Source organism: Lonchura striata, chromosome 3 (assembly GCF_046129695.1).
Source record: "Lonchura striata isolate bLonStr1 chromosome 3, bLonStr1.mat, whole genome shotgun sequence".
NCBI lineage: Eukaryota > Metazoa > Chordata > Aves > Passeriformes > Estrildidae > Lonchura > Lonchura striata.
The window spans coordinates 51,190,787-51,205,687 of NC_134605.1; the positions used below are offsets into that span (position 1 = coordinate 51,190,787).

The 14,901-nt window shown below is 41.8% G+C and overlaps 1 protein-coding gene across 3 annotated transcripts in view; it reads left to right on the forward strand.

Annotated features, from left to right (window-relative positions):
• Positions 1 to 2,088: 2,088 nt before the first annotated feature.
• Positions 2,089 to 14,901, forward strand: part of ARFGEF3 (ARFGEF family member 3) — an 85,672-nt gene continuing 72,859 nt past the window's right edge. For 2 of the 3 annotated variants that reach the window (XM_021553071.2, XM_077782140.1), the window contains exons 1-2: positions 2,089 to 2,278; positions 3,368 to 3,419. In XM_021553071.2, the coding sequence (XP_021408746.1) occupies positions 2,194 to 2,278; positions 3,368 to 3,419 (137 nt within the window). In that variant the 5' untranslated portion in view covers positions 2,089 to 2,193. The remainder of the gene's footprint in view (positions 2,279 to 3,367; positions 3,420 to 14,901) is intronic. The other variant, XM_021553073.2, reaches the window with a different exon arrangement.

The window sequence follows — 14,901 nt, forward strand, 5'->3', positions numbered from 1 at the left end:
AGCTGATGACATTACTACTGAGAGAAAGTGTTTGGCAACACAGAGTCCATTTTGCTTGAACACATTGGACAGCGAGTGAAACACAAATGAATAAAAATCTTGGTTCAGTGACATAGAGCATCTATGAAAAACAGCATAGCTCTGATGAAGATGTCAGCTACAAAGGCCTTCCTGTAGAGACTACAGAGAAATTAACCAGTAAATTCAGGATACATATAGCTAGAAATAATATGAAATTAAAAATTAATTCACTTTCATCAGAGGTTCCCTGAAAATATGTAATTAATTATTTACTACTTACAGATACATATTTATCTTTGAGTGTTTCAGAGGCCCAAATGAACTCTGGTATGTAATTTCTAGATTAAAAATATTTAAGTCATCATCATGGGGGTTTTTCGTTGTTGTTGTTGTTGTTTTCCCCCCAGGAAAAACAAAAACAAAGCCTTGAAAAGCCAGAAATTGACGCTCATGCTTCTTTCTACTAAGCACAATGCAGAATAAAGAGGAAGAACATAGGTGGGAAACAATTTATCATCACTTCAACATGAGTCTTGACTTATAGCATCATAGTGCCCTGACAATCCCAGCCACTAGCTATGTTTTCCTTCCAAGGAGGGTGGCAGAGCATGGTCAGAGAGAAGAAACTTTGAGAAACTATTTTCAGTTTCTTAAAGGTTGTGTTATGGCCTGAAATTGGAAGCTAAATGGTATTTCTGTTAAAGTTTGGGGTTTTTTTATTATGGTCGGGGGTTTTGTTTGTTTGTTTGTTTTTGTTTTTGTTTTTTGTAGGTCTTGGGCTTTTTGTTTGGTTGTTTTTTAAATGCTTAGTATTGTAGCAATAGGCTCCACCTTTTCACCTCCAGCAATAATCTGTGCACCTCTAGACCCTTCTGGTATTATTCTAAATCCTTTTCTTTTCTGACAGGACTTTTACATTCTGGCTCTAAAAGGCAACTATAGATTATGCATTCATTATATGTCTGAACACAGGATGAGCCCTTGTAAGTATTTGGACAAGGGACAGCCTTTGAAAGCCCAATATCCTATGGGAAATGCTATGGCTGATTCACCAGGTGCCAATATCCTGCCTGGTAATTCACTACTGGTACTCTTCCAATTATCAGTCGGAGACATAACAGGGCTAATACCACCAGCTGCTACCTGGAATGCCTTTCTTATCTGCTGTCTTTTCATTGTCTGCTTGTTTTCTTGTCTCTTTTAAGAGAGATTCTGCAAGAAGACAAGGACGTTGTAACACTCAGTTAAGCGATGCAGTCACAAAAAGGGCAACTAGCATATAAACTAGAGATAAGGCAGGGAAACAGCAAAGAGAAGAAGGCAGAGGTTTGGTGAGTAGGAAGCGTTCCAGGTCTGAGCGAGTGGAGTGGCTGCTCTTTCTCCTGGAGGCTGGCGTGTTGGGGACATGAAGGTGTGCGTTCCTGTGAAGGCACAGACAGATAGCTAAAGCCGTGACCTTCAGGAGAAAGGCACAGAGCTCACAGCCCCTTGCTTGACCCCACTCGTTTCAGGGTACACCCAGCGCCGGCACTGACGCCGGTGCGCTGGCCTGGCGGCTGCGCCCGGCCCGGTGCTGCGCTGCGGCAGCGCCGCCGGAGCGGAGCGCGGGCAGCAGGAACCCGCCCCGGGTGCGCTCCGCGGCTCCCGGCCGGAGCGGCGCGCCCGAGGCGCGCCCAGCGCCCGCCCCCCGCTGCCCGGGCGGGCAGGCCGGGGCTGCCCGCGCCCCCCGGCCGCCGGTCGCCATGGCGACCCGCCCGCCCGCCTCCCGCGGGGCCGCCGCCGCAGGCTCTGGCTCCGGCGGCGCCGGCCCCGCTCCGCTCCGCGCCTCCTCCAACCCAGCGCCGCCAGGGAGTCCCCGCGCTCCCGCGGGCAGGCCGGGCCCGCCCCAGCGCCCTGCGCCAGCGGGGCCTGCCCGCGGTGCGAGAGGAGGAGGAGGAGGAGGGACTCCGCAGCGCCAGCAACTGACGTGTCCCCGCCATGGAGCTCGGCGTGATTCATCGGCGGCAGCGGGGCGGCAGCGGGGCGCCGCGCTCCGCTCCCGCGTAGGCGCTGCCGCCCGCGGACAGCCCCGGCTCCGCTCCGCCGCCCGCGCCCTCCTCCCTCCTCCTCCTCCTCTGCCTCGCCGCCTCTCCTCTTCCCCCGCGGCTAGGCGAATATCCCGGGGGAGGCAAGATGGAAGAAATCCTGCGAAAGCTGCAGAAGGAGGCGTCGGGGAGCAAGCACAGGGCCATCAAGGAGAGCTGCACCTGGGCCATCGGTAAGGGGCGCGGGGTCCGCCCGCGGCGGAGCGGAGCGGGAGCCGCCGATGGAGCGGTTTTGTAACGCAGGGGGCTGGGAGACCTCAACAAACTTGTTCCGCGCTAAGGAGAGCCTCCTTAGCTGAGCCTCCGGGGCTGGGAAGAGAGCGGAGCACCCGGGCCGTTCAGAGTGCCCGGGAGCTCCGCGCTGCGGGAAGGGGCCGTGGCACCTGCTGCCGGTCCCGGAGAGCATCCGCGCCCTCGCCTTCCCCACCGCCTGGATCTGCTTCGTGGCTCTTGCGAGGCAGATATACGGGTATCAGTAGCTGTCAGTTTCCGTGTATGTTTTGGAGGTGCTGTCTTTTTCTTTAAAGGCCCCCTCCCTCCCTTTAAATCATCGTAAAAAACATGCACTACAGCTTTTCTGCTGGCTTATGTTCGGGAATCTATTTTAAAAGCTAGAAGTTTTGTTTTACTGGATTACATGAGCTCTTTTATCCTTGCAATGTAATGATCAGTATAACGAGTTAATCTTTCAAGGGAATAGAAGCTTAGGTACATTTTAAAATCCACCCATTTTCCGAGATTGTTTGTGGCTTGAATTGTTTTTTGGCATTTACAACCTTGAACACTGATCATCAAGACCCATAATTTAAATCAACATAACTGGGATACTTACAATTGCTTTAAATTTTTGGGTTTTATCCATGCATAGCTACAACATTCTGTGGTAGATTAGACCTGTTGCTGTCTTATTACTGTCCTTTCATCTTGATGTTGCATGAGTTGCTTCATTAATTGCATGTTAGTCTTGCACAGCAGCCAGGCAGGTATCCTCTATACTGTTCCAGTTTTAGTGGATGTGCTACTGAAGTGCTGATAAGTGAAAGGGAAAAGATGGTACTTGGTGCCTTCTCGTTGGGCATGCAATGTCCTGACAGATTTAGGCAAAGCTTTGGCAACTCAGAGCAGCAGTGGTTGTTGTTCTGTCAGGTGGAGTAGGTGTAAACTTTAGGATCATTGGCTCAGAGGCTATAGCCAGATGCATTAACTGTGACTGAACTTACAAGTTTCTTTTAAAAGCCCTGTTATTTCTTTTAATTATACAGAAACCTTGGATTCTCCTGATGCTGCTATCAAGATACCACCATATCAGCTGAGGTAAGAGCATTGAACTTGAGTTCTGTAGAGCTTGTATTTGTAAAATTGAAGCAAAAATTTTGAGTTAAAAGTGAGGTAGAGGAACAGGTTGCATCTCTGTGTTTTTTGTAGTTTGTAGATTTCCATATCTAGGCTGGTAGTAGTAGATAATTTTCCGATATGCCCTTGGCCTGAATGAAATGTAAGGAAATGTGATAAAATGGCATGTGTATGGATAGTGGTGACATTGGTTGTAAATAGGGCTCTCTTATGAGATAAAGGGTTTCCCTGCTAAATTCCATCTTTCAGTATAAGCAGTGATGCTTCTTAGTTTTCTTTGCAGTGTGCTTGTGTTCTTTTAAATCTAAATCAGGTTTTGTTACTGAAAATAAATATTCCAGAAATGAAAAATTTATATCATCATATAGCTAGGACACTGACTAGGAGCTAAAATAATACAGTTTCTATGCCTACTTCTTCCTTTAGCCTGCTAAATTATCTTGAGTGAGCCTTCTTCCTTCTTCCATCTTCCATTTGTACACATATAAAATGGGGAGAGATGGCATGGCCCTGATTTATCTAGCTGTTTAATATCTCATTTTGGAAATTGTCATTGTTACGGAGTAGGTAAATAAGCAAAATTATTCACTATCCTTTTTGACAAAACCATTAGGAGTCATCAAAGGAAACTAGCAAGTGCACTGTTTAAGACAAAAGCACGTTCTTTCATACAGCTTAATAGTTAAGATGTGAAATGCTTAGGCTTGCCTTATTAGAGAATGTAATGGATGCTGAAAGATTGTGTGCATGTAAAAACCACCTCAACAAATCCATGGAAGAAACTGATTTTCTTATTCAGAAGTACTTTAATCAGAGGTGATCGAGTTTATAAATGAGTATGTAGGAATGCTGCTGTATGTTTGGCCTGTCCTGTGATCCTCTCAGGTATCCACTGTGAGCTGCTGACAGGGAGGACATTTTCTGCTACCATGTTTCTCTCCTGGGAGTGTTTTTATCACCTCAAGATTCCCTAATCTTCTTCCATATATGCTTTGCAAGGAAAGTTAGGGATTGGAGAGCTAGTTATTCCAGTGTAGTCGCCAAACAGGGAAGGAATAGGAGCAGTTCTTTTGCCACTCTGAATTCCTGTCAGCTGCAGTCCACAAGAGGCTTCAAATCCAATGGGGGCTGGATGTAGCACAGGTCTGACATGACCAGTACCAGACACAATATATTTCCAGCATGGGATGGAAACAGCTGGATGATTAATTCTCAATAGGTCTACTAGAATTATGCTTACTTGACACTGGCTGGAAAAAACTTGGCTCTTCACCTTCCCTTTTATCAGCCTCTAATGTGGTGTGTGGCCTTTAAGTGCTATTGTCATTCCCTATGAATTAGTTAGCTAGCTGTTACCACATTTCTTCCTTTTTCCCTTGCCTACTACTTCTTTACAGAGGCCTTTTCTCTTCTTCCTCCAGTGTTCTTAATGATGTATTTGTTTAGTTGGGGTATTTTTTCCACTGTAAATCCCAATTTTTAAAAATAAAGTTAATACCTTTGCAGGTGTAGCTATGATTAAATAATCTCTTAATGTTAGACTTGTCAGTAGCAATGGACTCATTATTACTGGATGTTTTGGAAAATGAAAGATACACAAGAGGATTTGGACAAAAGCTTTTCTTGTGGGGTCCTCGGTAAGGCTTAGCCACATAGCCTTACCACACTGTGGGAGATATTGCTAAACATACCCTTCACTGTCTGATAACAAACTACTGCCAGGCTCCAGATCAGCACACTGGGCCACATCTTGGGATGGAGTTTGCCTGCACAACGTGCAAATTAGATAAAAGTTCTTTGCTTGGTATTTGTTAAAAAGCAGCACCATGATGGCTTGCTTCCTAAGGCTGGAAAAGAATAGCCTGGAAAGAGGAGCAATGGCTGTGACAGAAAGAAACAGAGCCAAGACACAGGATGGAGGTGTCCTGGCCATACCTTTTTTCTTTATGCTTTCATCTTACATCAGGTGCAGGTTGTATCAGCTGCTGTAACACAGATAAGCCTCTGGCTGCTCATCCAGTTGGAATCTTAATCTACACTTCAACTTAGGTTTTCTTTCTAGAACTGAAGAATGAAGGCTGCTCACAAGAATGAGAGTATGCAAACTCTACTCGCTTTTTTCTTACTGATAAAAAAACATTTTCTACTTCTGACGCCCCAGTTCTAGATGAGTAGAGGTTCTTTGTAAAGTTGTCTTTTGTAAAATTGTGGTCCTAATGTGGTAATGGGGAGGACAAGGTGTCTCTGCTTTTCCTCAGAATATGGCCATTTGAGTTCAAGAGGTTTTTGACATGTATTATATCAGCCACATGCTTACTTCTGCTGTAGTATTGGGGTAGATTGTGTTCTGTCTTGTTCCTGACCTATCCATAGTTTCATCTTGTCTTGGACTTGTGTTACTGAAAACAAGGCAGGCCACATTACAGTTCCCTGATGTCTGTGCAATTAAATGAGGACATCAACCGTAGAATTTTCATGGGAGCTGTTTCCAAGCAGTTATCTGGTAGCAGTTTAGATAACATGCCTGCTATGTTTGGGAGCACCTTTTACCCCAAGGGAGTCCTAGTGACTGACCATCCAGACTGGTATGGAATTCTTTAGTTAGTTGGATAGAGATCTGTTGAGTATATCTTCAGGGAGCTATATAAGACTATTTTGCTGTTCAACTTCCTTTGATATCAATTTGACTTATGAATCAAAATCCCTGTTAATGACCTTGCATATTGATTCTTGTAAGGGGCATTATTTAAATGTCTCACTTCCTAAAGAAATACAAATCTCCAACAAATACAAAGTTTCCCACAGAGTCTTGTCAGCTCTGCCTTGAGATAAGAATATGTGTGTGATTTTTCAGTACTTTTAACTTATAATCAGAGTATTGGGCAAGGGTGTGACATAGTAACAAAGATTAAAGTGGATCAAGATGGAAATGGCCTTAAGTCAGTTAAAGGCTTTGCTGTAGATGTTCCATGAATTCTTGAGAAGGGAGAGTCACATAACCCATTGGTAACTGGCCTCTTGTTATCTGTCTAGTACAATGATATTTGTCTCTGAACATGAGTTGAAAATTTGGTATATACTGAGTGCTTAAGGAGGCTGGGTAGCTGACTTTTAAATAATGAATTAGATAAGAGAAATTGATGTGCTCGTGTTTTAATTGGTGAATTGATCACATGGAAAATAGCTTAAGAGACCTTAATGTTGTCTGCCAGCAAACAGTTGTTTACTACTCAGCTAGGCTATATTCACTTCAGCACTTTCAGGATGGCAAATTCTCCCCTAGGGCTGGCACTATACATTGAACAAGGTTCTCTTCTTGGCTTGTTGTGATTTTAGAGGCTGAAATATGAGCTATAAAAGGTAACTGAACAGACACAAGAAAATGAGCTTTGAAAAAGAATGTTTGATTGGAGCAGTTTAATACTCATGAGGATTATCTACATATCAGAGGATAAAATAAGAGGCTAGACAGCAGTTGTCAGCCACATACTGCTTTGAAAAAACTTGGGATTTCTTGGAATGCATTATGTCATTAAGTCATGCCTTACAGGCTATGTAAAACTAAGTGACTTGCTATCATCACAGACTTTGCTGGAAAGAAGAGGTTGGTGGGGACTTCTGAAGGGACATTTCTTTTTTGAAGAAATGTGAATTGGGTTTGTATGGCCAGGTTTGGTAGCAGGAGGGGCTACAGGGGTGGCTGCTGTGAGAAGCTGCCAGAAGCTTCCTCCATGTCCAGCAGAACCTGTGCCAGCTGGCTTCAAGACAGAAGTGCCCCTAGCCAAATATCAGCCAGTCAGAAGTGGTGGCAACCTCTCTGTGATAACAAATTTAAGAACAGGAAAAAAAGATGTTTTGCAGATGTAATTGCTTCCAGAGAAGAGTGGGGTGAGAATATGTGAGAGGAACTACTCTGAAGACACCAAGGTCAGTGAAGAAGGTCAAGGAGGAGGTATTCCAGGTGCCTGAGCCCAGATTCCCCTGAAACCTGTAGTACAGACTGTGGAGAATCAGCTGTGCCCCTGCAGCTCATGGAGGTCTGTGGGGGCACAGAGATCCACCTGCAGCCCATGGAAAAATTCACACTGGAGCAAGTGGATGCCTGAAAAGAGGCTGTGAGCCTGTGAGAGGCCCATGCTGGAGCAGGTACCTGGCAGGTATCTGTGGATGGACTTATGAACAGAGGAGCAAGTTTCCTGGTAGAACTTGCATCCTTGTGGAGGACCTACATTGAACCAGGGTGTGACTTCTCCTAACCCATGGCAGGAACAACGTGTGATGAACTGACCATAACCCACATACCCTGCTTCTCTGTATCTCTGGGTGGGAGGAGGGAGGAGTAGGGGGGAAGGTGTTTAGGTCTTATTTTACTTCTCATTATCCTGCTCTGGTTTTGGTAATAACAAATTCAATTAGTATCTCTAATTTGGGTCAGTTTTGCCTGTGGCAGTATCTGGAGAGTGATCTCTTTCTGCCCATACCTCAAACCACAAACCCTTAATTATATTTTCTCTTCCCCATCAAGTTAGGGAAGAGAGTGACAGAGTGGCTTTGGTGGGAACTTGGCATCCAATCAGGGTCAATCCACTAAAATCCTTCTTATATTTTTCACTGGCTTTTTAAAAGTGATCAGTAGTTCTGGAGATTACAGCTGGAAAGTCAGAAATGTAGTAAGGAGCAGGGGTCTGTGTAATAACCAGTTCTGTCTCTTCCTGCTTGTGTCCCAGTACTAATCATGTTGGTGCTAACTTTTGAGGGCAGTTTGTGAACTTTTTCTATAGCCATGGACAGGTGGGGAGGAGGACATTTGGAGATGAAAGTGGTAGTTCTGCTCTTTTTTTTTTTTTTTTGGTATCTCTAGATTAGCATCTGGCATACTTCTTGAGAAATATGCAGTTTATAATCTCTTCAATAAAACAACATGCCCACTCATTTTACCTTGCATATGCTCAACAAATAATAAAAGCAGTAATTGTGGTGTGATCATCACTAAATAAATGATGCTGTAGAGATTTTCAGTCCAATTAGCTGTGCAGGTAATTTAACCACTTACAGCATCCCGAGTCTTGGGATGCATTTCACCTTTTCTATTGTAAAGAAATGTTTGTGATTTCATAACTTTTGTCTTCTCCCATCTCTTAATTTTGTTCATGTTTTCTGTTAGTTTCTTTCTACTGGGAGAGCGTGGCTAGGAAAGCTGATACATACATAGCAGATCCCCTGAACAGAAGCAAGGAGTGGGGAGGGAGGAATGGTTGTCTCTGAGGGTTTTTTTCCTGGAAGGTGGTTTTAGTATATCTCTCTCTATTTTACTCTTTCTCTTTTTTTTTTTTTTTTTAACAATTTATTTCCTGTTCTTGCTGCCACAGCCACCTGGCATTAGGTTCTCCTGTGCTTTCTTCCTGCATGTGACTGCTGGATGTGACTCATGGTGCTCAACCATTAGACGGTCACTCTCTGCCATTCAGCAAGTGAATTATGAGTTCCCTGGCAGGCAGCTGGCCAAGAAGAGATCCTAGTGACAGTGTGGATTACTGAACTGCATCTCCCATGCTGGCAGCCTGGATCCAGACTTCTGGGAGCACTTATGTAGTCCATTTGGTGTTTTGATGGTGTATACACACTGGTCTTGATTTAAAATTTTACATTCTGAGTTCTAATGTTGAGGAGTAGATGAGGGAAGGAAATCAGTGTTTAGAAAGTCAGTGTGCCACTGATACAGTATTTGGATCAATCTGCATGTTTAATCTGGGATATATAAGTGGCCCTATTTCTTGTCCAATGGGCAGGTATTCTTATCTCAGCAAAACTTAGCAACTGTTCTGGGACTCCAAAAGGTGGTAATGCTGGGGAGGAAAGGGATATGTAGGGTCAGCCTCAGGAGTCCCTGAAAACCTGTTAGCTGGGGTTGTGACTCTTGAATATATTGAGCCAAGTTTAGCATTGTTATGAAAAAGACACATTTCTGTTACCCTTACTTGTGAGTTTGAGTGAGGTTTTTTTCCCTTGGTTTTAGTGGGTTTTTTTGGTTGTTTTTTTTTTTTTTTTTTTTTTTTTCAAAGAGCAGTGCTTGCTCTTTCTGAAGCTGACTTTCTGCATTTCCTGATGTTCTTTGTATTAGTGAACCATAATAATCACCACTGCCTTGGGTCTTTGTTCCTTTTACAGACTCTTCTAAAAATTCATTCTACTTTTGTGATGAAAGCCCACAGTCTTTACCGGGCTGAAGTTATTTTTCTTCATGGGAGTTGGTAGAATGGGAGTAGGGAGCGGCTGGGTTGGGCTGAGGACGAGAGCAGCCATAGTTTTAACTCTCTGACTTCTAACAACAAATGCAACTGAAATATTGACTTAAGGTTCTAAGGATGATAATGGGATAGCAGTGTGTGTGGTTGTTTAAAACATTTGATCACTTTCAGTGCTTTCAGAAGAGAAGACAATGAGAACATCATGAAGCTTTTGATAATTGACTTAGAGAATTAAATATGGTTGGGGCAGGAAGAGGAGAGGCACTGAAACTGAGAGAACTGTTTTCCTGTTAAATGCTCTGCTCTGATCTTTGTGTGATGCTGTGCAAGTCGTGACTTTTCTTTGTTTTGAAAATGAAGGGGTGAGTGGGAATAATGAAAGTAATTTCTCACATTTCCTTTATTTACATTCCATGAAAAGTAACAAAACTGCAGGAGATTTAGTACTTTTCCTTTCCCTCAGTGTTTGTTTGCTTAAGAAACTGAATATGTTGAAGTGCAGTGAGTATAAAATTACGTAATGCATTGCAAACATGGGGATATTTTTAGCAACCATCCTTAGGTCTGTCAAGATTTAGCACTGAACTGCTGTGAAAGTTGAATGGCATTGCAAATTACAGCACTGACCTTGAAAATGTAACTAGTAATGACCAGAAATATACCTCATTCTCCTGTTTCTTCATCTGATTTCTGTAACTCACAGCTGCAGTGGAGAAAATAAAGTAATTTGCAGGATGTCCATGTGATGGTACCTCTGTGTCTCTTTTTCCATTCCCTCAGCCTGCCTTCTTCCAGCATTGTAAAACTTCTCTTGATGGAAATTTAATTCTCATAAAACACTTTATTTGTTATTTTGTGCTTAAAATTTGAAACAAAATGCTTTCACTAGACAAATCTTTAGCTTCCCTTGCAGAGTTACCAAACATAGGGAAGATAGGTTTAATGGAATAGTTTGATAAGCTCAAAATTGTAGACTGAGCAAGTCTAGCTTGTCACCTCATCTTCATACTCTAATTCAAATCATAATCAACAAAATCACCTAAAGGCTACAGATTGCTTTATGATTAAGACCTGGTGAGGAATACATGTGTCACCAAGCTCTTAGGAGCAGAAATTGCAATTGGTACCTTGTGCAAAAAGGGCAAAAGTATCTGTGGGGGTGGATGTTGTAGGGAAAGCAATGATAACATGTCAGAGAGAGATTACACTAGAACTTTGGAGACTGGAAGCATCTGATTATTATTTTGGCCTTGTCCACCTTACTTTAATATTGTAGAGAATCTTCTGCTGTCTCTCTTCCTCTCCTCTCAAGTAAAAGTACGCCTTGTGCTTATAGGGTTTTTTTGTTCTGTTTTGTTCTCATCTTGACAACAAGTTCCTATCTAGGAACTTTGTGTTTCTGTTAAAATCAAGATGTTATTAGCTAGTATAGCAAGGGGGCAAATGACCTCAGAAGTGCTCTCCAGCTGAGTGATTCTGGTGAGCTACTTAATTATGATAGTATGAATTCTGTTGTCTTGGCTGCACTGGGTTGGCTGGAAGATTGAATTGCTCATGTTTGCCTTTCATATGAGTAGAGTTATGCTGCTTCTGTAGTGGCAAATTCATTTATCTTAGAAAGGATGTAAATAAAAAAGATTATAAATACCATTATGTCACTTCTTTAATACCAAGCAGTTTTAAATTGCAATCTCATTCACCAGTACAGGTGGAAAAAAGAATTATTAAAGTTCTAGCTAAGAAACTGTGTGAAATTACATTTAGACATTATTCTGCACTTTTTTCCCTGCTGTGTTATTAAACATCCTCTGATAAGCAACTCATATTTTCCTGCAATGGCAGGCTTATTTAACTGTTGGGTGAAGACTTTGTGTCTGGGTTTGAAAAGCAAGAGGATTGAAGGGAAGAAGGAATACATGGAAAAAAGAGGAAGAAAAACTTAAATACTGAGTTGGATGGAACTCTGAGAGAGAGCTGATGTCAGCAGCTGAGTTGAGAAAATTGGATATGGAAAGAAAAGGAGCATTAACTTTAAGTCAGAGGAGAAGTCTTTCCATTTTAACTGGATAAAACCAAAGAGTTTTGTGCTCTGTAGGAAGGAAAAGAATGAGATTTAAAAAAAAAATGAGGTGCAAGTGGTGAGACAAAAAAATGAAAAGGCTTTCAGTCAGAAATTACAATTTCTTTAGTTATTAGTAAAGGTGGAAGCTCACTTGATGTGTGCAAATATATGAGGTAAATCTTTTGATATGGGAAACATGCCCACAAGTGTCGCTATGTTTGTGAGTAACTAGAGTAAAATCCTGGCCCTGTTGATGCAAGTCAGCATTTATATATGCATAGTTTGGCAACAGTCTCCCGACTGTTTTCTTTATTTTTTCCAGAACCTGTAAACTACAACACTGAGTGCTTGTTCATTCTTATATAGCATGGTAGCACCAAAGTTGTCTAACAGTGCATGATCATCTTGTAGTGGCACAGTGTCATAATTTGTTGGTTTTTTTCCTTGAAGACGAGGGTTCTAACTGGAAGGCTTCAGATTTTGTCTTTTATCTTATTGCTCTACTATGCCCCTAAGTACTATTGACAAACTTGTACTTGCATGGAGGTGCTGGTCTGTTGTAATCATCTGGTTTGACTTTTTGCATTGTGGAGGTGGGTGAACTTGCCCTGTATTTATATACTGTGGATTCCAAACCTCTCTCCAACCTGCAATTATCTTTGTAAGAGGGATGATAATATTTCTGCAGTAATAATTTCTCTAGAATGTAAGGACTTTAATCTTCCTTCTTCTTGAAGAGTTGTTACTTGAAAAATGATGTATTTATTCCATGTTCCTATTCCAGATTTTAAATACTTCCATTACACCTAAACTTGTTGGTGGAATCTTTTATCAATGTTCTCTAGACTAGTACAGGAAAAAAGATTTATGGTTCTATTTTTATATTTACATGTGTTCATATATACAACACTAGAATTTGTTTTATGTAAATTAAATCATTCCTATTTGTGCAAGGACAGTGTTTGCTTCTGTTTGGTTTACTTAAGGATAGCAGCTGTGGGTACTTGCAGAATTCTGAGAATTCGTCTCTACCAATTATTTTCTCATCATAGGCCAACTCTTCTTCTTGAATAAGTGATGCTAATAATATTACACTGTGCTACTCTGTTCTTTTTAAGCAGCCAAGACAGAGAAAATATTTTCAATCGTTGCTTACTCTGACTGTATGTCAGACTTCAGCTGTGACTGTTATCCTGCCTAATAAACAGTGTGTCAGAAAATGGCAACAGTGGTGAATCAAATTCTTACCTGTTTTTGACTGGGCTGTGAATTATTCTATGGAATGCAAACTGGATGCTGATAAGGCCTTGACGTTCTGAATTTTGCTTCTCCTATGTAATTTTCAGCAGAAAAATAATGCAGAGAGCTGTCTTATTTTTAATCTTTAATTTTCAGAAATGGGATTAAAAATAATAGGATTATCACCATTTGCATGAAGGGAAAAATGCTTAATTTATCATGCCCCTTTCCTTAAGTCAAGGAGGGGAAGGTGGGCTGTGAGACTGTGTTCCAGGCACCAACAACAAGGAGTTTAGATTAGGCAATTTCCTATCTTTGTTACAGTTTTGATCATGAGAATGAATTAATGAACCATTATTCTTTTCTCACTAAAGCCTTTTTTGTCATTACAGTGAGAATAGAAAGATTTTTATGATCTCTCTATGTACAGTAGTGATTTGTCTTGCTCTGACCTTTCTGGCAGTCTGTTTTGACTGATCTGCCATAGCATCTTTTATTCCAGACCTGCAGGGAAAGAGGTAGGTTGATAGGCTGACAAGCCTCAGCAAGCTTGGAAAACTAGAAAGGTCATTGTAACCTACTGTGTTGAATATAAAGGCTGTGTGTGTTCTCATCACTCATTCTGCAGTTGACAAACTTGACAGTCATGGAGTGAGGTAGCTCAGGAGGGACAGCCTGTGCTCTGGGAGGTACTGGCCCTGGATTATGCACTTGGTTCTACCACTGAGCTTTTTTGCTTGCCCTGGCAGATAGCTCCCTGTCTTCTAAGTCAAAGGTGTTCCCTTCCTTTCATTCTCCCTTTGTGTTGTACTTGGTATGTTTCAATCAGGGTTAAGTTGGTATTTGTGCCTCAGACTGTATGTGTATGTATGTCCACACCAGCATGCAACAGTATGGATACTTAAGAGCTTTGGTGTGAAACTACTTTCTGTACATTATGTAAATGGAGAATATTCCTAAACGTGTTTTGAAGTATGTTGTTGTGCATCAGTTTATTCTGAGAAGTTCAGTTATGTAAAATGTCATACATGTGTAGAACCACAAAGTGTGCATGAATTGTCACTTAACCATGCAGAACTGCAAACGGTGAAGTAAGCAAGGAAATCCCATGGTGAGGGACTACTCAAAATAGAGTGGAATTATAAAAGGGCTGCAAGGTGCCCTCAAATCTGTTGAGGTAATTTCAATCTGCGTTCTATGTTTTGCAGCCTTACTGAACTGAATTCTTAAGATGTTAGAAGGGTCTGTGTTAATTTACATCATTCTCTCCTGTTCTGCCTGAGGATTATCTGCTGTGTCTTTCATGTTATCATGCTATCAGATGATGCATTTAAATGGCAGGTTGAACTGAAGTGTGAAAGGTGCTCAAGCTAATCAAACATTGTAAGATATCTGCAGCTGTTTCATAGCTGTAGCATAGAAATGCTAAAAGCTTAATTGACTGAGTGTGTAACAAGAACAGGAAATGACACAATGGCAATTCATTTGCTCCAAGAATACAGTGGGAGCACAGTCTGCAGCAACCTTAATTAGATTTTCAGTTAAACATTTTTAGCAAGGATGGGAAGTTCAGCTAATTGAATCTGTTCTAATTTCCATCCTCCTGTTTGTAATTTTTTGCTCTTCTTTTTGGGACATCTATCAAAGCTCTTATTGTTCTCTGCCCACTGCAGTATGTGATGACAGATGGCAGGCAACATGCTGATAATGCAAGGTAGCTACACATAAGCCATAGGAGCTCCCACCTGTCTTCATTATCATGAAACTGAACTGGATCCACTCCAGGGGCTTATGAATTTCTTAATTTTCCCCACTCCTCCCAGTGTTCATCCACTTTAATGTGAGAATAAATTCATTCAGTATTAATAATGCCCAAAATGTTTATATGCTGTTG